The 22,926-nt window shown below is 45.4% G+C and overlaps 1 protein-coding gene across 2 annotated transcripts in view; it reads left to right on the top strand.

Annotated features, from left to right (window-relative positions):
• LOC110522024 (acyl-CoA:lysophosphatidylglycerol acyltransferase 1) overlaps positions 1-22,926 on the top strand; it is an 85,531-nt gene that overhangs the window by 46,029 nt on the left and 16,576 nt on the right. For both annotated transcript variants that reach the window (XM_036975552.2, XM_090232369.1), the window contains exons 5-6: positions 1,545-1,830; positions 11,871-11,997. In XM_036975552.2, the coding sequence (XP_036831447.1) occupies positions 1,545-1,830; positions 11,871-11,997 (413 nt within the window). The remainder of the gene's footprint in view (positions 1-1,544; positions 1,831-11,870; positions 11,998-22,926) is intronic.

Here is a 22,926-nt window from a genome sequence, read left to right as displayed (position 1 = left end):
ATTTTACAAGGTTAAAGTGCAGACTCTCAGATTTCATTTGAGGGTATTTTCATCCATATCGGGGGAACCGTATAGAAATTACAGCACATTCCCCCTATTTATTTATTTTATTTTTAATTTGAACATTTTATTTAACTAGGCAAGTCAGTTAAGAACAAATTCTTATTTACAATGATGGCCTACCGGGGAACAGTGGGGTAACTGCCTTGTTCAGAGGCAGAATTACTTTGTCAGCTCGGGGATTCAATCCAGCAACCTTTCGGTTGTGTGTATTAAGTTAAGTATTTGGTCCCATATTCATAGCACGCAGTGACTACAACAAGCTTGTGAGTCTACAAATTTGTTGGATGCATTTGCTGTTTATTTCGGTTGTGTTTCAGCTTATTTTGTGCCCAATAGAAATGAATGGTAAATAATGTATTGTCATTTTGCAGTCGCTTTTATTGTAAATAAGAATAGAATGTTTGTAAACACTTCTACATTAGTGTGGATGCTACCATGATTACAGATAACCCTGAATTAATTATGAATAATGATACGTGAGAAAGTTGGAGGCATAAATATAATACCCCCCCAAAACAATTCTAACGTCCCCTGTCTTGGGGGTATGCTATTTGTGCTTCTTTCTCACTCATTGTTATTCCCGATTTAATTTAAGACTATCCGTATTCATGATGTAATCATTGCGTGCTTGCAAAATGGAACCAAATACTAAACTTTTTACTACTATAATACACATATAAGTGAATTTGTTGCAATACATTTGGTCCCCTAAAATGGGAGGACTATGTACAAAAAGTGTTGTAATTTCTAAGCGGTTCACCCGATATGGATGGAAATACCCTCAAATTAAAGCAGACAGTCTGCACTTTAATCTTATAGTCATTGTTTCATTTCAAATCCAAAGTTGTGGAGTACAGAGCCAAAACAACAACATGTGTTACTGTCCCAATACTTGTGTGATGTATTGTATAACATACCACATGTACTAATCACACAAATTCAGAAACCCAATACTGGCACATCAATCCAGCCTCAGTGTGTTGATGCCTTTTAAAGTGCTTCTGAACCTGGCCTAATTGGAAATCAATCCAAAAACCCTCTCTGTCAATTTTCGCAATGCTCTTACTGCTAATGCTAAGGCTATTACTGCTAATGTTACCATAGCTAATATGAACTTCACTGTCTATTCATTTCAGTGGAGCTTGGCTGAGTGTCACACCAATACTGTATCGTATCCTCTCTATGCTAAAGCTAAACTGGGTTGTGTTAATTAGGCACCAAACGGAAGAAAACAGACTAAAACGGGGAGGGGGTGACTATCTGGACTTGGCTAATAAGAAATAAAGATTTTCATTTTTCCTTGTTATACGCTTTTACATGTTTTCCCTCTGTGAACGCTACCCCAATTCAGTAATGAAGAATAAAACAAAAGGAAAACTAAGCTTTTGCGATATCTTTTGTGTGCAAAGCCTTTACATCTAAACAGCCCTGATAGCGTCCTCATGCCACCCCTGTTCTGTGTTTCCCTGTTTAACCCGCAGGGTAAAGCGTACCGGGACAAGCAGCTGATCTACCTAAAGGACCACCTAGACCGGTACTATCACAGCCGTGACAGAAAGTGGATCGTGCTCTTCCCAGAAGGCGGCTTCTTGCGCAAGCGGCGGGAAACCAGCCAGGCATTCGCCAAGAAGAACTCGCTTCCTCACCTGACGCATGTGACGCTGCCGCGGCTGGGTGCCACTCAGGTGATCCTGAAGACCCTGGGGCCGCAGCAGGAGAACGGCTGCCTGGGGACAGAGGCCAGCACAGTGCACCGTAGCCAGTCAGGTGAGTGACGAACACACACACACACACACACCACGTTCTTCCGTTTCACCTTACTCTGCCTCGAAATCTCCGGTCATCACCTGAGGTCTTAGTGGGCTGTGACACACCTGCAGCCTGTCTTCACCTCCTCCCCTCTAATCCTGTGGTTACACTCCCCTGCAGCCAGTCACCTCTGTCTGTACCTGTCTATCCCTTCACCTATTGTAGGTGAAGCAAAGGTCTCCAGGTGCCCAAGCAAAGGTCTCCTTTGTTTAAATTAGGGTTGGGGTCAGTCGATTCAGAAAGTGATTTAAAATGCATAAAACTATTATTTTGATATAAATAGCTTCTCGCTTTCAGGTTATTGAGAAGTCATAAAAAACAGGTGCCCTTTTTTCAATTATTGAATTGGAATTTTCAGTTTACTCTCATTCATGGGTTATTTTACCTGATTCCAGGTAAAGCCTCACGATTCCTGGAAAAAGTGTTATCAGGACGCATCACCATGAGTCACTTCCTGCTCTTGACCTTCCCAACTCAGTACTCATGCATGTGCTTCCCAGAGTGCAACACTTCTAGCTACATACTTTACAAATTGGGGAGAGGGCGGGGGATTATGGGTACTGAACTAATAATCAGACAGGCAATTTTGGCACAGGAGACTAATGAAAGTTTTTTCCAAGTAGACCTAAGTTAAGTACCCTTTTCAATTCAAATCAAATTGTATGTCACATGCAGCGAACACAACAGGTGTAAGTAGACCTTACCGTGAAATGCTTACAAGCCCTTAACCAACAATGCAGTTCAAGAAATAGAGTTAAACAAATATTTACTAGATAAAATAAAAAGTGACACAATAAAATAACAATAGGGGGACCTGTACTGAGTCAGTGTGCGGGGGTACAGGGTAGTTGAGTTCATTTGTGCATGTAGATAGGTGTAAAATGACTATGCATAGATAATAAACAGTGAGTAGCAGAAGTGTAAAAACAAAGGGGGGGGGGGGGGGGGGGGGGGCAGTCAATGTAAATAGCCCGGGTGGCCATTTGATTAATTGTTCAGCAATCTTATGGCTTGGGGGTAGAATCGTTTTGGGCCTAGGAGCCTTTTGGACCTAGGAGCCTTTTGGACCTAGGAGCCTTTTCGTTGCCTTCCTCTGACACCGCCTAGTATATAGGTCCTAGATATATGGAACCTTGAGTCTAGTGATTTACTGGGCCGTACGCACGACCCTCTAGAGCCATATGGTCAGATGCTGAGCTGTTGCCATACCAGGCGGTGATGCAACCAGGTGCAACTCTCGATGGTGCATCTGTCAAACTGGGGACCCCATGCCAAATCTTTTCAGTCTCCTGAGGGGGAAAAGGTATTGTCGTGCACTGTTCACGACTGTCTTGGTCTGTTTGGATCGTGATAGTTCATTGGTGATGTGGACACCAAGGAACTTGACAGCATCCATTGTGAGCCATTAAAAAGAGGACTTCCAAGAAGCCAGTTTTTCAGACTGAGCCGTATATGCCACTCCACAGAGGATTATCTAGAAAAAGCAGCGGAGATGCGCATTAGGTTTCTAAGAGCCTATTCGCCACAATGTGTGGATGAAGCTCTTAATTAATTTGACATTGAGAAAAACACGAGATGAACTGCTACATAAAGGACCCGCTAAAGCTAAAGAACACTCCGTAATGTTCACAACCACATACTTTGAACTCGCGAAAAGTGGGAGACGCGGTCAAGAAACACTGGCATATTTTATCATCGGGACCCAGCTTTTACCGTCTGAATTTTAAAATCCACCACTTATTGTGTATAGGAGAGGTCGCAATTTACACGATAAATTGGTTCATGCCAACTGCCAGCCACTAAAGACAATCAGCCAGGCTCTTTTATGCCCTCTTCCAAATGGTAGCTATAAATGCAGAGGATGCGCACAGTGCAACAATATGATGAAGTGTGAATATTTCTGCCACCCACACACAGGAAAGTGGTTCCAAATAAATGACATTATTACATGTTCCACCACCCATGTTATTTACAATATTAAATGTCCATGAGGGCTGTGCTATGTATGTAAAACCTCTCGTCCTCTCAAACAGAGAATCCGTGAACATTAAAGTTCAATCAGGAGAAACGACAGGGATTATCCAGTCGCAGTACATTTCAAAGACCTGAAGCATGACATTTCTACCTTTTTAGATTTTGTGGCATGGAGAAAGTTAAGATATCAGACAGGGGAGGTGATATCAATAATACTCTGAGTAAAAGATTATGTTTTTGGATTTTCACCCTCTAGACATTATTTCCTAAAGGACGTAATGATGAAATGATGTTGTATGTTGTAAATTTGAGCATGAATTATGTCCCTATTTAAGATTACTCTGTTTTTCGTACGATGTACACAATGATTAATGAAAACTTGCTATGTCCTCATTGTGGTTTTACAGACGTGTTTAATACGTCTTATTTACACACTATTTGAATATTTATGAAATGCATATTGTTATATTTGATAGCGCTTATGTTTTTCCTTCGCCTCCAACCCCTTTCGATGTGTGGAACAGATGTGGTTGGGGCTAGGTCTACATAAGGGTGCAAATTATTTTTTTACTCACAAAAGCTCTGACGAAGGCCGTGAGGCCGATGCGTAAGCTTATTAAAGATCAGTGATACTATCGAGCAGTGCGCGGTTTCCTTTTTCCTTCATCTTGTTCAACTGTTACCATGCACCTGCAAAAAAGATTGCTCAGATGTGCTAGTGCCTTTTGTATTTTGACACCAAGGAACTTGAAACTCTCGACCCGCTCCATTACAGCCCCGTCGATGTGAATGGGGGCGTGTTTTCCACCACTTTTCCCCCACCCCTCACTTTAAGGGAGAGGTTGTAGTCCTGACACCATACTGCCAGTTCTCTGACCTCCTCCCCATAGGCCGTCTCATCGTTGTCGGTGATCAGTGTCGTCAGCAAACTTAATGGTGTTGGAGTTGTGCTTGGCCACGCAGTCGTGGGTGGACAGGGAGTACAGGAGGGGACTAAGCATGCACCCCTGAGGGGCTCCCCAGTGTGGCAGATGTGTTGTTGCCTACCCTTACCACCTGGGGGCTGCCCATTGGGAAGTCCAGGATCCAGTTGAAGAGGGAGGTGTTTAGTCCCAGGGTCCTTAGCTTAGTGATGAGCTTTGAGGCCACTATGGTGTTGAATGCTGAGCTGTAGTCAATATACCTCCACAGGCCAAATGTTGTTACACTGTCAGTGAACCACATGTCTGACTCCCAAAACTCACAATTGTCACTGGTAGCTTCTTTAATAAATATTTGGTGCTGTAGTCAAGGTAAGTCTGACAGACCACTGAGTTATTCTTTCAAACTACAGTAGTTTTCCTGTGAATTTTGTGGCACTCATCCTATAAATAGAATGTGTAGTGCAGATCTTGCTCAAATGGGAGTTTTATATTGGGCTGGTTGCCTGTCAAGAGAACACGCTTTCAAAACCTCAAACCATAAAATCATCACTTCTCTGTTGTGTTGCCCTCTGAGAATACTGTTTTAAATGGGGGTGGTGGGCTGGATGGAGGAGGGGTGGGACACACAAACACACACACAGTGTCTCACACGTACGAAGGAGACGGAAATTGCAACAGAGGTCTCCTGGAACCCCAGTGGCGATCTACAGTAGAGTAATTTCTCCGTCTTGGGACCAAGCCTAAATAAACTGACTGACTAGGATTACATCTCCGCAATTAAGAAAATGCTCTGAAAATGAAATCTTTATTTCCCCCCTCATTTTCTCCTTAACCTCATTTTTTATTCCATCAATCCATCCATCAGGACTGGCCTTAATTGAGCTCTGCCCCTCCTGTCCACTGCTGACAACCAGCCCCCTAGCCAATCAATAAGCCTCGCCTAATGGCCCACTGAGTTTGGGAAACAAAGACTGCACACAGTGGCAGGCTGCACATACCCACACACAGGCAGGAGCACCCACACACACAGACAGACAGGCGCACGCACACACCATCACTCACGTGCACATGCACTTTGGAATTCCCTGGCTTTAGCTCAAAATCCATTTTAAATGAGTCCTGTTGCCTTTCTCGTAATTGTAAGACCGTGTTGAGGCCAGCAGTATTGAGTGCGTGGCTAAGGGATCTAGCCACAATGGGGATTGCTAACTCCTGTGTCCTGCAATAACTCTGTGCTTACAGCTGAGCTATCCAATACATCCAGGTCTGTTGGAAAGCGTTCATACATGTAGAAAATACCTTGCATAGAAGTTGCAAGTCTTCCTAGGTGAATTTGTTTTCCAATAAAAAAATCATGTAATTTAAGAATTGGGAAATGTAATGATGGGGCTTGATGATTAATAGAAAATGTGTGAACAATATTTTTTGTGAATTAATTTTTCATTTTGTCATAAGGTTGGTAGCAACATGTGGAAATCATCTGTTTCAGCGCAAGTCAACTACAAAACCCACAATGCAATGCTCTATGTGCTAGGTAGTTAACTTGGTAGCAAGCATAGCTACACACAATAAAACTCAAGTCCAATATCACCAGGTGAAGTAGCTAGTTAGTGCAGTTTGTTTAGGCAATTTTACAGCTATCAGTTTAGGAGTCTACAATCTCACCATGTTACACCTGCAGATCGATTTGTCTCACAAAGTGGAGTCTGACATTCACAACGGCCATGCAACGCACCCTGGACTGAAGAGACAGACATATAGGAGAAGTGTGGGGGACCCTCTGTTAAATTACACAATATAATATGCCAATTAGCAGACACTTAGTCATGCGTACATACATTCTAAGTATGGGTGGCCCCAAGAATCAAACCCACTACCCTGGTGTTACAAGTGCCATGCTCTACCAACTGAGCTACATTTCTCAAGGTAGGAATATCACACAAATATGATCAATGACTCATTCGAGAGAAGACAACCTGACATTAGCCAGAATTGAAATCTGACATGTACGCTAGATGTTTTCGGTATCTGGAAGTTGTATTCCTATTAACTTCCAGTATAGTGAGAGTGGCTTTATTGTAATGCTACGTCATACCGGCTGAATCGCTCAGATAAACATGAAATGACCCCGGGAATCGATAGAACATCGCTCAGAGATGCACAAAACGATAACATTAGAAATGGGTAAATCTTTCCTTTTTAAAGCCTAATCATAGTACGCAACGGAATAACTGCAAATAGCTACCCAAAATGGTGATTCCACACACAGGCACAGGGCTCTCTCTCTTTCTGACCGTACCTAGAGCCTCAGCCATCTGACTCACACAGCAGACAATGGGCCTCTCGGAGGAAATGGGATCTGATGTGAATGTGAGCGCAGCACCATCACGGCTGTGTATCGGCTCCACAACGTCACCTGGGGTAAATACTGTCACCCACAACAGCACAGAGACTGTTTGAACCCAGAACCGTGACAAGCAAGCGGTCGAGCATCTCGCTGTTGGCTTAGGGGCTATTCTCAGAGGTACCGATACTCAAGAGACATTATTGTAATGTAGAGTTGCAGAAATCTCCTGTCTGGAGTGCTACCTCCGGAGTTTGTGCACAACACTGGCACAACAGCTGCCCCCCTCCAAGGCAGGGCAGTGTAAACAGAATTGTCTCGTTCAGCCCAACACTTCTATAGTATAAATGATAATGCTTTTGAAACATACCCTCGGAAAACTGACTATACTACCGATCCTTGACTTTGGCGATGTCATTTACAAAATAGCCTCCAACACACTACTCAACAAATTGGATGCAGTCTATCACAATGCCATCCGTGCTGTCACCAAAGCCCCATATACTACCCACCACTGTGACCTGTATGCTCTCGTTGGCGGGTCCTCGCTACATATTCGTCACCAAACCCACTGGCTCCAGGTCATCTGTAAGCCTTTGCTTGGTAAAGCTCCGCCTTATCTCATCTCACTGGTCACTGTAGCAGCACCCAAAGCCAACTCCTCCTTTGGCCGCCTTTCCTTCCAGTTCTCTGCTGCCAATGACTGGAACGAATTGCAAAAATCACTGAAGCTGGAGACTCATATCTCCCTCACTAACTTTAAGCGTCAGCTGTCAGAGCAGCTCACTGATCACTGCAGCTGTACACAGCCAATCTGTAAATAGCCCATCCAACCAACTACCTACCTCATCCCCATATTGTTTTTCTGCTCTTTTGCACACCAGTATTTCTACTTGCGCATCCTCATCTGCACATATATCCTTCCAGGGTAAATTGCTAAATTGTAGTTACTTCGCCACTATTGGCCGATTTATTGCCTTACCTCCTTGCTTCATTTGTACACTCTGTATACAGATTGATTTTTCTATTGTGTTATTGACTGTACGTTTGTTTGTTCCATGTGTAACTCTGTTGTTTTTGTCGCACAGCTTTGCTTTATCTTGGCCAGGTCGCAGTTGTAAATGAGAACTTGTTCTCAACTGGCCTCCCTGGTTAAATTTTTAAAAATCATAAACATCCCTGGGTCGACTCCTCTTTTCAGTTCGCTGCAGCTAGCGACTGGAACGAGCTGCAACAAACACACAAACTGGACAGTTATCTCAATCTCTTCATTCAAAGACTCAATCATGGACACTCTTACTGACCGTTGTAGCGGTTTGTGTGATGTATTGTTGTCTTTACCTTCTTGACCGTTTGTGCTGTTGACTGTGCCCAATAATGTTTGTACCATGTTTTGTGCTGCTACCATGTTGTTATGTTGTGTTGCTACCATGCTGTGTTGTCACGTGTTGCTGCCTTGCTATGTTTTTGTCTTAGGTCTCTCTTTTTGTAGTGTTGTCTCTCTTGTTGTGATGTGTGTTTTTGTCCTATATTTATATAGTATTTTTATTTAGTTTTTATCCCAAGCCCCCGTCCCGGCTGGAGGCCTTTTGCCTTTTGTTAGGACGTCATTGTAAATAATAATTTGTTTTTAAACTGACTTGCCTAGTTAAATAAAGGTTAAATAAATACATTTAAAAAATAACGCAGCATCTTTTTTTTGTGTGAGAACCATGAGATGGAAACTTTTTTTTCGTACATGGCACGAATCCCGTTTCCTGAGTCTGTTTTCTGCCTAGTTCTGTCCTGGAGTGTTTTTTCTGGCGTCCTGGAACGCACCCTGTCTGGTTGCCGGGCAATGTAGCCAGTTGGGGTTTCTGATTACCCGCACCTGTATCCCATCAGCTATCTGCACACCTGGTCCTGATCATCATCTCTCCTCTTCATAAGCCCGGACCTGACATCCATTCCCTGCCGGATCGTTAGCCATGAACATTACTCACCCGGATCATTTACCCCATTCCCGCATGGTCGTCGGAGGATTCCGCTTCCCCATTGGATACACCTATTTACTCCCATCTAGTCACCACCGCAGCCCGCTACGCCACCTGGATATATCTAACCATTCACTTTCACTTGTAAATAAATACTCACCTTCTTCCTACTCTCCTTGTCCTGGTCTGCTTCTGGGTTCGATTTTGAAGAAACGTGACAGTACATGGGAATTTACCTGCAAAAGGTATTTTTATGTTCACTGTGTCATCACACACCGCCTTTTATCTGCAACAAGTCAGTTTAATGGAAACACACCTCTGCTGGGAAAATGCAGATTTTTGGGATATTTGCAGATTTTTGGGATATTCGCATGAAAATCTGTCGCCAATTGGATGGAAACCTAGCTACAGACAGACGACTGCAGATGGACAATATAACTAACTAGGCTGAGCTAGATTTATGTTTATGCAAGGCCTTTGTATCTGTAATAAAAAATATATATATTCTCATACAGTATGTCATGACTATTGTGGTGATTTAATTATTCCAGTCAATTTATTTAAAATTAACGTAAATATATGGATCTATTTTAGGCTACAAATACACAGCTTAGGCTATAGATGCATGACGTTACTGCTTCGTTTCCCCTAGCCAGGCCCAGATGTGATCAGAGCGCATTGGCTTCTCTAGGCTACCTGCAGCTGTGGTTATCAGAAGGCTACAGTTGATCAGACTGAAGTGCAGATTAATTGTGCATGAGTTGACAAATCATGAGGCATGAAAAGGGGGGGTTGGTGGATATGAATTCACTTATGAATTCACTTATACCCACGTTTTCAGTTGCAGTTTGCTTTTACTACATGTACTGATTTGCATGATATTGCTAAAAATGAAGACTGGTATGTTGTAAGGTATGCCTGTTGTACTTTTATATTCGTATGGGAGGGTTAATCATTCATCTTTGATAGGCTAGCGTTACTTAAAGACATGCTGTTAGCAACTGTGTGCTTTTTTTCTTGAAGCAAAAATGTAATGTGTAGCCTCTAGACGAGAAAGTAAATCCTTTGTCTGCACATGCTTGGGAATTGTTGCATTATTCAAGAGTGTAATGTGGTTTGGTTCCATTATTCAAACGTGTAATATGGTTAAGTGGAAAAGTCACTTGCATGCTTACTGGCTGGTTTTAGTAAACTTTATATGGGATTTTCCCGTGTGCCAGTGGCCAATCACAGGTGTCTATTAAACCCCTGGTTCAGTAGAAGGTATGAACAAGGAACCTCCTGATTGGTTAAAAGTGTGGCCTGACTATCCTTTTTGCCAAGGAGACATTTGTCCCTGCCTGCATCTTAAATGGTACCCTATTCTCTATATAGTGCACTACTACTACCCATGAGCCCTGGTCCAAAGTAGTGCACTATATATTTGGAATAGGGTGCCATTTGGGATCCCTGTGTATGCTCCCTCCATAACTGTTTACAGCAGCCAGGCTACTCCGATGTCTTATCAAATGAGTGGCTGTGCTGTCATTACAGTATTGTTTGTCGCTGGTGTACATGGATGTAGAGAAATCTTGGCAACACGCCTGTTTCGGAGCTGGCGCCAAGCAATTACCTACATATTACCTACCCAAGGATAGGTGTTCTGTTGTCCAGCATTAACATTACCCACCTCGGAATAGGTGTTCTGTTGGCCAGCATCAGCACTCTGGTCTTGTGTAATTCTGTCTGGGTTAATCTTAGCAACGTTTTGAAACGGCAGTTGACAAGTGCTCTTAAGTGATTTACATTCTAAAAGACCTGCGTGAGCTGGCAATCTTTTTTTCCACCTCAGTTTTTTTTCCTGCCTTCGCCATCTGGTAACGCACATATGCGCGAGCGAGCGCACACACACAAACACTACCCAGTCAGCCACTTAAGCAAGCCATCCACAATCCTTCTCTCTCTCACTCACTCACTCACTCACATATTACACTCACTCACTCACATATTACACTCATTCACTCACATATTACACTCACTCACTCACATATTACGCTCACATATTACACTCACTCACTCACATATTACACTCACTCACTCACATATTACACTCACTCACACAGGCCACATCTATATTGGTAGGCCAATGCAGCCTTATGTCATAGATCAGAGGCCCCTGTGACGCCTTCCTAAACCAGGTCTGCGTCTCAAATGGCACCCTATTCCCTTTATACTGCACTACTTTTGACCAGGGCCTATATGGAATAGTACCATTTGGGATGCAACCCAGGAGTGATGGAGTGGAGTAATGGCTCTGTGGCTGTGCCCTCATCCTTGCTTCCTCTGTCCTTTCCTCAATTCCTTTCAAAGCTCATTGGAGGAGGAGGTCTGACTGAGGGACCATAGATCCTTCCTTCCAGCGGGCTATGAAAAGGAATTAAATAAACGAGGACGGAGGAATCAAGGATTTGACCGCTATTAATGTTTTCAAACCCGGCCTGTATGTCTGTGCCAGACGTTCCTCGCCTGATGGTTTGAACGCCCTCAGCTTCACTTGTCCTCTCTGTCACAGCCCTGAGGACACACAACCCTCTCTGACAAACACACACACCCCTTACAGCGCTGTCTGTGCGTGTGAGTTTGTTCCAAAGAGAGACACTTTCTCTCTCTCTCCCTTCCATCTCTCTCGCTCTCTCTCTCTCTCTCTCTGCCCCCATCTCTCCCTCTCTGCCCCCATCTCTCCCTCACTGTCTGCATATGATGCCATCTCATTCATGTCTTAACTTTCTCTGTCTGTCTGTGCAGGTAGTAAACCCAAAGGCCTGCAGTGGGTGGTGGACGTGACCATAGCGTACTCCAAAGCCAGGCCCATGGACATCCAGACGTGGATCTTTGGCTACAGACCTCCCACAGTCACGCACGTACACTACAGGTAAGGACTGAGCCTAACTACACTGACACCTCTCTCTTGCTCTGTCTGTCTCGCTCTCTCTCCGCTTCTCACCCTCTCACTTGTTGAGTATCAGAGGTTGGGTTAGTTTTGGCCAGGTTGCGGTACCTATATCTTTGTCTGGCACTCTTTCTCATAGAAAATGGAAGGCTCTTGTTGTTAAGATCTAGTAATGATGGATTAATTAGACAGAGGGTGGTTGCTGTTGCCTGTCACCAACACTCTCTGCCTCTGCTGTGTACAGCAGGTTCCGTATGTCCTTCCCTCAGCAGTTTCTACCTATCATTCTCTGGCCATTCTCATTAAAGACGACTTGTATTCTAGAAGATTATAATACCCTGACGACACCGCTTGAGTCACGTGCGCGAGCGTTGCAAAATAAATTTAGAATTATATGTTATTCAATTATTGCACTCACAATGCTTGCTCGCGTCAACGAGCGTCTGCGTTGCCAAGGGCTAAAATAGAAGTCATTCCTATTTCTGACGCAGATCGTGCTGCAAGTCCTGCCTCTCCCATCTCCTTATTGGTTTATAGAAGCAGGTACCCACGTGTCACCTCCTCATTGGTTATGCCCACGTGGGTGATTGAAAGACGAACTGTGTTGCTGGTTGTCGTGGTAATACTATGAAAGTTGATGCCAATCACCATATAAGTTCAAAGATGAAAAAGCCTGGAAGGAGGAGAGATGACTAGAAATGATTCGGTTGGCAGTTTTATGTGTGGATTAATTGTCAGAGTAGAGGACCTTGTGCATTTCAGGTAAAATAACAACCTAATGTTTATATCCCAGGACAAATTAACTAGCAACAGCAAGCTAGCTAAATGGGACAAATTAGCTAGCAAGTGCAAGCTAACTAGTTAAATTGCCATAAATGTTTAATGCTTTTTGACCTGTCCCCAAATTAATGTCCTTGGTTCAGAGTTTGTTTTGATATTTTAACCTGCGTGTTGTGATCGCGCGCAGCCGGTTTGGGTTCCGTGTAAGGTCTTTAAAAATACTCTTCTGGGCCTCCCAAGTGGTCTAAGGCACTGCATCATAGTGCTAGCTGTGCCACCAGAGACTCTGGGTTCGAGCCCAGGCTCTGTCGCAGCCGGCCGCGACCGGGGGGCCCATGGGGCGGCGCACAATTGGCCCAGCGTTCGTCCGGGTTAGGGAGGGTTTGGCCGGCAGGGATATCCTTGTCTCATCGTGCACTAGCGACTCCTGTGGCGGGCCGGGCGCAGTGCACGCTGACTAGGTGTACGGTGAATCCTCCGAAACATTGGTGCTGCTGGCTTCCGGGTTGGATGCGCGCTGTGTTAAGAAGCAGTGCATGGCTCTCGACCTTCGCCTCTCCCGAGTCCGTACGGGAGTTGCAGCGATGAGACAAGACAGTAACTACTAACAATTGGATACCACGAAATTGGGGAGAAAAAGGGGTTAAAAGTAAAATATAAAAAATGAAATACTCTTCTACTATTTTGAACAATAGAGGACATTTGAGGACCTACACAGCCCATAATGAGGATACCTGCACCACCTACTGTAGTGTGCTGTGCTATTGTGAAGTAATTCACATGATAAAAGAGGTGAAAAGGAGCCTGGAGTGCCACTGTAATGCAATTACTGCTAATTTTGCATAGAAGGGACATGGAGATGTTGTTGCTCCATAGTAACGCCTTTTCACGTGACACAGTCCAGTCGGAAGTATGGAGCCACCCTAACTGTATTAAGGAGCCGCCCTCACTTCTGTACAGACAGAGAGGATAAAGCAGCAACATAAAAGGTAGGAATATATCCTCATGTCGAAGCCTACAGTTGGTGTGGCGGCGTTAGGAATTCCCCCACTCCATTGAAGTTGGGCTGGCCTCGTGTCAACATGAGTCATCATGACACACTTGATATGAATGTGGCACTCAAATCTCCTTTTCACCCCATTGGGGCGGCAGGTAGCCTAGTGGTTAGAGTGTTGGGCCAGTAACCGAAAGCATGCCAGATCGAATCCCAGAGCTGACAAGGTAAAAATATGCAGTTCTGCCCCTGAACAAGGCAGTTAACCCACTTTTCCTATGCCGTCATTGTAAATAATAATTTGTTCTTAACTGACTTGCCTAGTTAAATGAGAAATAAAAATAATAATTAATACTTGATTTACTTAGAGCGTTGGGCTAGTAACCGGAAGGTTGCAAGTTCAAATCACCAAGCTGACAAGGTACACATCTGTCGTTCTGCCCCTGAACAGGCAGTTAATCCACTAGGCCGTCATTGAAAATAAGAATTTGTTCTTAACCGACTTGCCTAGTTAAATAAAGGTAAAATAAATAATAGCACAAGTGATCTCTATTGCTCCTCAAGCAAGGGGGGAGGCCGATGACATTACTACCTCCCACCTTGAATGCCCTGATCCTTGGAAGTTTTGCTCTAAACATTATTATTTTTTTACCCTTTTAGTGTCAAGGCCGTAGCCATGGAATCAACATTGGGGGTGACCAAATCTGCAGGGTGGTCTGCCCTCCCCCTGGATTATATATATATATTTTTTTTATGTAAAACTAATTTCCTGCCATTCTAAAATATGAAAAAATTCACTAACACATGCGATGAACTTCTTATTTCGTTTTTTACAATAATGTCTAATAGTGTATTGTATTACACTGCTCTTTTTTATTTGTTACCTTTTCTTGTCTCATTGTATGTAAATGGCAGAGATTACGGATGAATAAAGTATAACCATAATCATATAAACAGAAATCTATGCATTGTTATATCAAGACAAGTCCAGATATTGTGGCCAAGGTTTAGCAAATTGTTGTTTTTATTTACAAGTAAACTTGGGTGGGCAGCAGGGTCATTTGCTCTGCTCTGCTCTCCTCTTCTCTCCAGCCCTCTATCCTCCTCTGGTCCTATATTCTCCTCTCCTTTCCTCTCCTATCCTCTCATCTCCTCTCCAGGCAATGACATGTGTTTTGACTTGCCATTCTTCAAGCAAAGGATCCAAAGGCCTTTTTGCGCTTTTCGTTGACACCGATAAAAGACTGGCATATTCCTTCAAGGTTCAGTTTCTCCTGGTGCACGTGACACATGGCCACATTATTCAGCCTTGTTTGACTCATGGATGATCTAAGCCATGTCTTCAGCCTCCTCGGGGCACTAAAACTCCTCTCAGCCTCTACAGAGGAGGCAGGGACGGCCAGCAGAAGAAACCTTACTAAAGCTTCCATCTGACTGAAGAGACCTCTCACATCTGGCACCATTTCCCCAAAATGCTAGCAACATCTGAGCTCTTTTGACATGTGTAATTAGCCCCAAACATGGCCACTGGGACCTGCAGTAGTCTTGAATCCAATTCAGGATACTCGTCTACCACCTTGTCTATGTCTCCGCGTAGCTGCACATGTTCAAGCTGCTACAGCTTGTGGAATCCAGCTTGATCAAACCTCTCTATGAATTGAGTATTCACAAGGCATTGTAGAATTGGGCTCTGTACAAAAACTGGGCATACGGATGTATAAGGGCTGCAGCCTGACCGGTGTAACGCTTTGTAGGTTTGCGGAAATGAGGCATCTGAATAGGTTATAGGTCCAACTTTGTTGCCATAGCAGTTGCTTTGCGAACAAGACATCAAAGTGCTCCTCCGTTCGCTTGTCATGCATTCTTGTTTTGACGTGGTCCACAGCCTTCAACATGCCTGAAACGGTCTGTTTCCTAAGCTGCAGGGAGGTGTTCAGACACTCCAAATCCCCCATCAGGTCTTCAGCCATTACAAGGCCGAGCACAGTGTTCCCTTTTAGAAATGTTCCATGATGACCATTAGCTTTAGTTGAAGTGTCAGATGAGCTGCATGATGCCATTTCTTCAAGGACTGTCAGCACTGACTCAAACTAGCTGAGAACTGAGCGGATGGCAGGGGTGCGAACAGTCCACCTGGTGGGACAGAGAGGTTTCAACAAGGTGAAACCATGCTTTGATTTTGCGATTTCTTGGAAAATCACCTTGAACTTGCCAGATTGATTAAAGAAGCCCCCCAATTCATGCACCAGATCCATTGAATCTCTTACTAGTGGAGAGGCTACACAGGCAGCCTGCGTAACTAAGTTCACTCAGGGTGGACCACAGTGACAATACACAGCCAGCGGTTGTTCTTTCCTTCAAATGGCTTGCACCCCCTGCAATCAACCAGCCATGTTTGTGGCACCGTCATAGGTTTGTCCTGGAAGTTGGGACAGAGGAAGGCCTAGACACATCATGATATATCCTGGGTGCATTCAAACATATTGACTCCTGCTCAACTCGGATTAGACAAAGATTTTTTCAACAACAACAGCAGCAGCAAGCAGGACTCACACGATATTCTCCAATCAACCCACAGGGCAGGTATCCCAATTATTCGCAAAAGGAAGCGACGCAGAAGGCAACTAGGAAAGCTGCCGTTACCGTCAATATTACTCGCAAACGTGCAATCATTGGACAATACACTAGATGAGGTACGATCACGAATATCCTACCAACGGGACATCAAAAACTGTAATATCCTATGTTTAATGGAATCGTGACTGAATGACGACATGGATATTCAGCTAGCGGGATACACGGCAGGCAGGATAGAACAGCACAGGGGAAAAAATTCTAGATCATCTGTACTCCACACACAGAGATGCGTACAGAGCTCTCCCTCGCCCTCCATTTGGCTAATCTGACCACAACTGTATCCTCCTGATTTCTGCTTACAAGCAAAAATTAAAGCAGGAAGCACCAGTGACTCGGTCTTTAAAAAAATGGTCAGATGAAGCAGATGCTCAACAGGACTGTTTTGCTATCACAGACTGGAACATGTTCCGGGATTCTTCCGATGACATTGAAGAATACACCACATCAGTCACTGGCTTTATCAATAAGTGCATTGAGGACGTCATCCCCACAGTGTCTGTACGTACATATCCCAACCAGAAGCCATGGATTACAGGCAACATTCGCACTGAGCTAAAGGGTAGAGTTGCCGCTTTCAAGGTGCGGGACTCTAACCCGGAAGCTTACAAGCAATCCCGCTATGCTCTGCAACGAACCATCAAACAGGCAAAGCATCAATACAGGGCTAAGATTGAATCATACTACACCAGCTCCGACGCTCGTCGGATGTGGCAGGGCTTGCACACTATTACAGACTACAAAGGGAAGCACAGCTGCCCAGTGACACGAGCATACCAGACGAGCTAAATCACTTCAATGCTCGCTTCGAGGCAAGCAACACCGAGGCTTGCATGAGAGCATCAGCTGTTCCGGACGACTATGTGATCACACTCTCCGTAGCCAACGTGAGTAAGACCTTTAAACAGGTCAACATTCACAAGGCTGTGGGGCCAGATGGATTACCAAGACGTGTGCTCCGGGCATGTACTGACCAACTGGCAGGTGTCTTCACTGAGATTTTCAACATGTCCCTGATTGAGTCTGTAATACCAACATGCTTCAAGCAGACCACCATAGTTCCTGTGCCCAAGAACACAAAGGCAACCTGCCTAAATGACTACAGACACGTGGCACTCACGTCCGTAGCCATGAAGTACTTTGAAAGGCTGGAAATGGCTCACATCAACACCATTATCCCAGAAACCCTAGACACACTCCAATTTGCATACCGCCCCAACAGATCCACAGATGATGCAATCTCTATTGCACTCGACACTGCCCTTTCCCACCTGGACAAAAGGAACACCTATGTCAGAATGCTATTCATTGACTACAGCTCAGCGTTCTACACCATAGTACCCTCAAAGCTCATCACTAAGCTAAGGAACCTGGGACTAAACACCTCCCTCTGCAACTGGATCCTGGACTTCCTGACTGGCTGCCCCCAGGTGGTGAGGGTAGGTAGCAACACATCTGCCACGCTGATCCTCAACACTGGAGCTCCCCAGGGGTGCGTGCTCAGTCCCCACCTGTACTCCCTGTTCACGCACGACTGCATGGCCAGGCGCGACTCCAACACCACCATTTAAGTTTGCTGACGACACAACGGTAGACTATAGGAAGGAGGTCTATAGGAAGGAGGTCAGAGACCTTTCCGGGTGGTGCCAGAATAACAATCTATCCCTCAACGTAACCAAGACTAAGGAGATTGTGGACTACAGGAAAAGGAGCACCGAGCACGTCCCCATTCTCATCGACGGGGCTGTAGTGGATCAGGTTGAGAGCTTCAAATTCCTTGGTGTCCACATCAACAACAAACTAGAATGGTCCAAACACACCAAGGCAGTCGTGAAGAGGGCACGACCATGCCTATTCCCCCTCAGGAAACTTAAAAGATTTGGCATGGGTCCTCAGATCCTCAAAAGGTTCAACAGCTGCAACATCAAGAGCATCCTGACCGGTTGCATCACTGCCTGGTACGGCAATTGCTCGGCCTCCAACCGCAAGGCACTACAGAGGGTAGTGCGTACGGCCCAGTACACACTGGGGCAAAGCTGCCTGCCATCCACAACCTCTATACCAGGCGGTGTCAGATGAAGGCCCTAAAAATGGTCAAAGACCCCAGCCACCGCAGTCATAGACTGTTCTCTCTACTACTGCATGGCAAGCGGTACTGGAGTGCCAAATCTAGGACTAAAAGGCTTCTCAACAGTTTTTACCCCCAAGCCATAAGACTCCTGAACAGGTAACCAAATGGTTACCCGGACTATTTGCATTGTGTGCCCCCTCCTAACCCCTCTTTTACGCTGCTGCTAATCTCTGTTTATCTTATATGCATAGTCACTTTAACTATACCCACATGTACATACTACCTCAATAAGCCTGACTAACAAGTGTCTGTATATAGCCTTGCTACTCTTATTGTCAAATGTCTTTTTACTGTTGTTTTATTTCTTTACTTACCTACACACACACACTTTTTTTTCCTCCACACTATTGGTTAGAGCCTGTAAGTAAGCATTTCACTGTAAGGTCTACACCCGTTGTATTCGGCGCACGTGACAAATAAACTTTAATTTGATTTGGTCACATGCCATCTTGGCTATATTTTGCCTTGTCATTGACACTTCATAGAGTCCCAGGAATTATTTCTTTGGTTGTAGATCTGCATCTACAAAGAGTCAAACATATTGACTCCTGATCAACTCTTGATATATCCCAGGTGCATTCAAACATATTGACTCCTGATCAACTCCTGATATATCCCAGGTGCATTCAAACATATTGACTCCTGATCAACTCCTGATATATCCCAGGTGCATTCAAACATATTGACTCCTGATCAACTCCTGATACATCCCGGGTGCCATCAATGATAAGTGCGAACTGGACCACTGGCAATGATATTATTTCCAATACAATTTCTTTGCTCAGCAGCTTCAAAATGTTGTTTTGCATTTGGGGACTGGTGAAATCAAAGTGACCTTTCAGCCAGATGGTCATCTCTGCATCGCCCTTTGCCTTGTACTTTAGAAGCTGGCTGAAATTCCCGCTCTCCTTATCAACGCCTCGAAAAGCCTGACCTTGCCGCGCCAACTACTTCACACCCCCAACATTCTTCATTAGATTTCTCCTCACTTGTTGCTGATGTCTTTCAAGCTCACGTGAAAGTTGCACATCAACAGGCTTTGGCCTCTGAATCTGAGTCATCACAGGTAATTTGTGACATTGGCTGTCTTTATGCGCACTAAATGTCTCCAGTGCCGCCGACCGATTTTGAAAGCCAGTCTTGACAAAAGCTGAATCTGCTTTTCACGCAAGCTGAGACTTTTGTGTTGCCAAGTATTTAGCACAATAGAAACAGTGGACCCTCTTTAAGGAGGGTCTGTAATGGAGCCAAGTATAATCTTTTAACCATTTCTCCTGAAAGTAGTGTCATATTTGATAGGGTTTGACATTCACATTTGTCTGATTTGGCATGTCTGTCTGCTATTGTCTCAAACTCACTCTCTTGATTGTATTATCTGAGATACATGAGAAGCCATACTTAGAGGAACATCTCATCTTAAATTAACATTATTCGCTCTTAACCATCAATATTTGCTCCTTTTCTCACTCACCTCCATGTCACCTGCTCTCCCTGCCCTGTCGGCATCCTCATGCTCCCTCTCTCTCCCTGCCCTGTCGGCATTCTCATGCTCCCTCTCTCTCCCTGCCCTGTCGGCATCCTCATGCTCCCTCTCTCTCCCTGCCCTGTCGGCATCCTCATGCTCCCTCTCTCTCCCTGCCCTGTCGGCATCCTCATGCTCCCTCTCTCTCCCTGCCCTGTCGGCATCCTCATGCTCTCTCTCTCTCCCTGCCCTGTCGGCATCCTCATGCTCCCTCTCTCTCCCTGCCCTGTCGGCATCCTCATGCTCCCTCTCTCTCCCTGCCCTGTCGGCATCCTCATGCTCCCTCTCTCTCCCTGCCCTGTCGGCATGCTCGCTCTCTCTCTCCCTGCCCTGTCGGCATCCTCATGCTCCCTCTCTCTCCCTGCCCTGTCAGCATCCTCATGCTCCCTCTCTCTCCCTGCCCTGTCGGCATCCTCATGCTCCCTCTCTCTCCCTGCCCTGTCGGCATCCTCATGCTCCCTCTCTCTCCCTGCCCTGTCGGCTTCCTCATGCTCCCTCTCTCTCCCTGCCCTGTCGGCATCCTCATGCTCCCTCTCTCTCCCTGCCCTGTCGGCATCCTCATGCTCCCTCTCTCTCCCTGCCCTGTCGGCATCCTCATGCTCCCTCTCTCTCCCTGCCCTGTCGGCATCCTCATGCTCCCTCTCTCTCCCTGCCCTGTCGGCATCCTCATGCTCCCTCTCTCTCCCTGCCCTGTCGGCATCCTCATGCTCTCTCTCTCTCCCTGCCCTGTCGGCATCCTCATGCTCCCTCTCTCTCTCTGCCCTGTCGGCATCCTCATGCTCCCTCTCTCTCCCTGCCCTGTCGGCATCCTCATGCTCCCTCTCTCTCCCTGCCCTGTCGGCATGCTCGCTCTCTCTCTCCCTGCCCTGTCGGAATCCTCATGCTCCCTCTCTCTCCCTGCCCTGTCAGCATCCTCATGCTCCCTCTCTCTCCCTGCCCTGTCGGCATCCTCATGCTCCCTCTCTCTCCCTGCCCTGTCGGCATCCTCATGCTCCCTCTCTCTCCCTGCCCTGTCGGCATCCTCATGCTCCCTCTCGCTCCCTGCCCTGTCGGCATCCTCATGCTCCCTCTCTCTCCCTGCCCTGTCGGCATCCTCATGCTCCCTCGCTCTCCCTGCCCTGTCGGCATCCTCATGCTCCCTCTCTCTCCCTGCCCTGTCGGCATCCTCATGCTCCCTCTCTCTCCCTGCCCTGTCGGCATCCTCATGCTCCCTCTCTCTCCCTGCCCTGTCGGCATCCTCATGCTCCCTCTCTCTCCCTGCCCTGTCGGCATCCTCATGCTCCCTCTCTCTCCCTGCCCTGTCGGCATCCTCATGCTCCCTCTCTCTCCCTGCCCTGTCGGCATCCTCATGCTCCCTCTCTCTCCCTGCCCTGTCGGCATCCTCATGCTCTCTCTCTCTCCCTGCCCTGTCGGCATCCTCATGCTCTCTCTCTCTCCCTTCCCTGTCAGCATGCTCGCTCTCTCTCTCTCTCTGCCCTGTCGGCATCCTCATGCTCCCTCTCTCTCCCTGCCCTGTCGGCATCCTCATGCTCCCTCTCTCTCCCTGCCCTGTCGGCATCCTCATGCTCCCTCTCTCTCCCTGCCCTGTCGGCATCCTCATGCTCTCTCTCTCTCCCTGCCCTGTCGGCATCCTCATGCTCTCTCTCCCTGCCCTGTCGGCATCCTCATGCTCTCTCTCTCTCCCTGCCCTGTCGGCATCCCCTCTCTCTCTCTCTCTCTCTCTCTCTCGCTCTCTCTCTCTCTCTCTCTCTCCGCACCAGAGTGAACATGAAATCAATATTATCAGTAAACAAGTGGTGTTTCTTGCCATTATGTTCAGGAGTGGATTACTAACCATTTCTGATCTGAATGGCAATGATTATTATATCAATAAACATTGACTAATCTCTTGTACTAGTGTAGACTTCTATCATTTGACTGGTGATTATTATAGAAACATTGACTCATCTCTTGTACTACTGTCTACTTCTATCATTTGACTGGTGATTATTATAGAAACATTGACTCATCTCTTGTACTCCTGTCTACTACTATCATCTGACTGGTGATTATTATAGATACATTGACTCATCTCTTGTACTACTTGTTTACTCTACTCTTGTACTACTTACCCCTGACATCCTTGGAGAGCTCTTTGGTCTTGGCCATGGGGGAGAGTTTGGAATCTGATTGATTGATTGCCTCTGTGGACAGGTGTCTTTTATATAGGTAACAAGCTTTGATTAGGAGCACTCCCTTTAAGAGTGTACTCCTAATCTTAGCTCGTTACCTGTATAAAAGACACCTGGGAGCCAGAAATCTTTCTGATTGAGAGGGGGTCAAATACTTATTTCCCTCATTAAAATGCAAATCAATTTGACATGCGTTTTTCAGGATTTTTTTGTTGTTATTCTGTCTCTCACTGTTCAAATAAACATAGACGGATCATTTCTTTGTCAGTGGGCAAACGTACAAAATCAGCAGGGGATCAAACTTTTTTCCCTCACTGTATACATTCTACTATACAGTATGTATATACAGTCTATGATACAGTACATCTACATACTATACAGTACAGCTATACAGTTCATCTATAGTCTACTATACAATACATCTATACAGTACATCTATACAGTCTATACAGTACAGCTGTACAGTACATCTATGCTGTACAGTCTACTATACAGTACATCTATACAGTACAGGTATACAGTCTACTATACAGTACATCTATACAGTCTATACAGTACAGCTGTACAGTACATCTATGCTGTACAGTCTACTATACAGTACATCTATACAGTCTACTCTACAGTACATCTACACAGTCTACTATACAGTACAGCTATACAGTCAACTATACAGTATACT

This window comes from Oncorhynchus mykiss, chromosome 4 (genome assembly GCF_057628025.1).
Source record: "Oncorhynchus mykiss isolate SJ-2025 chromosome 4, ASM5762802v1, whole genome shotgun sequence".
Taxonomy (NCBI): domain Eukaryota; kingdom Metazoa; phylum Chordata; class Actinopteri; order Salmoniformes; family Salmonidae; genus Oncorhynchus; species Oncorhynchus mykiss.
This window is presented reverse-complemented; position numbering and strand designations above follow the sequence as displayed.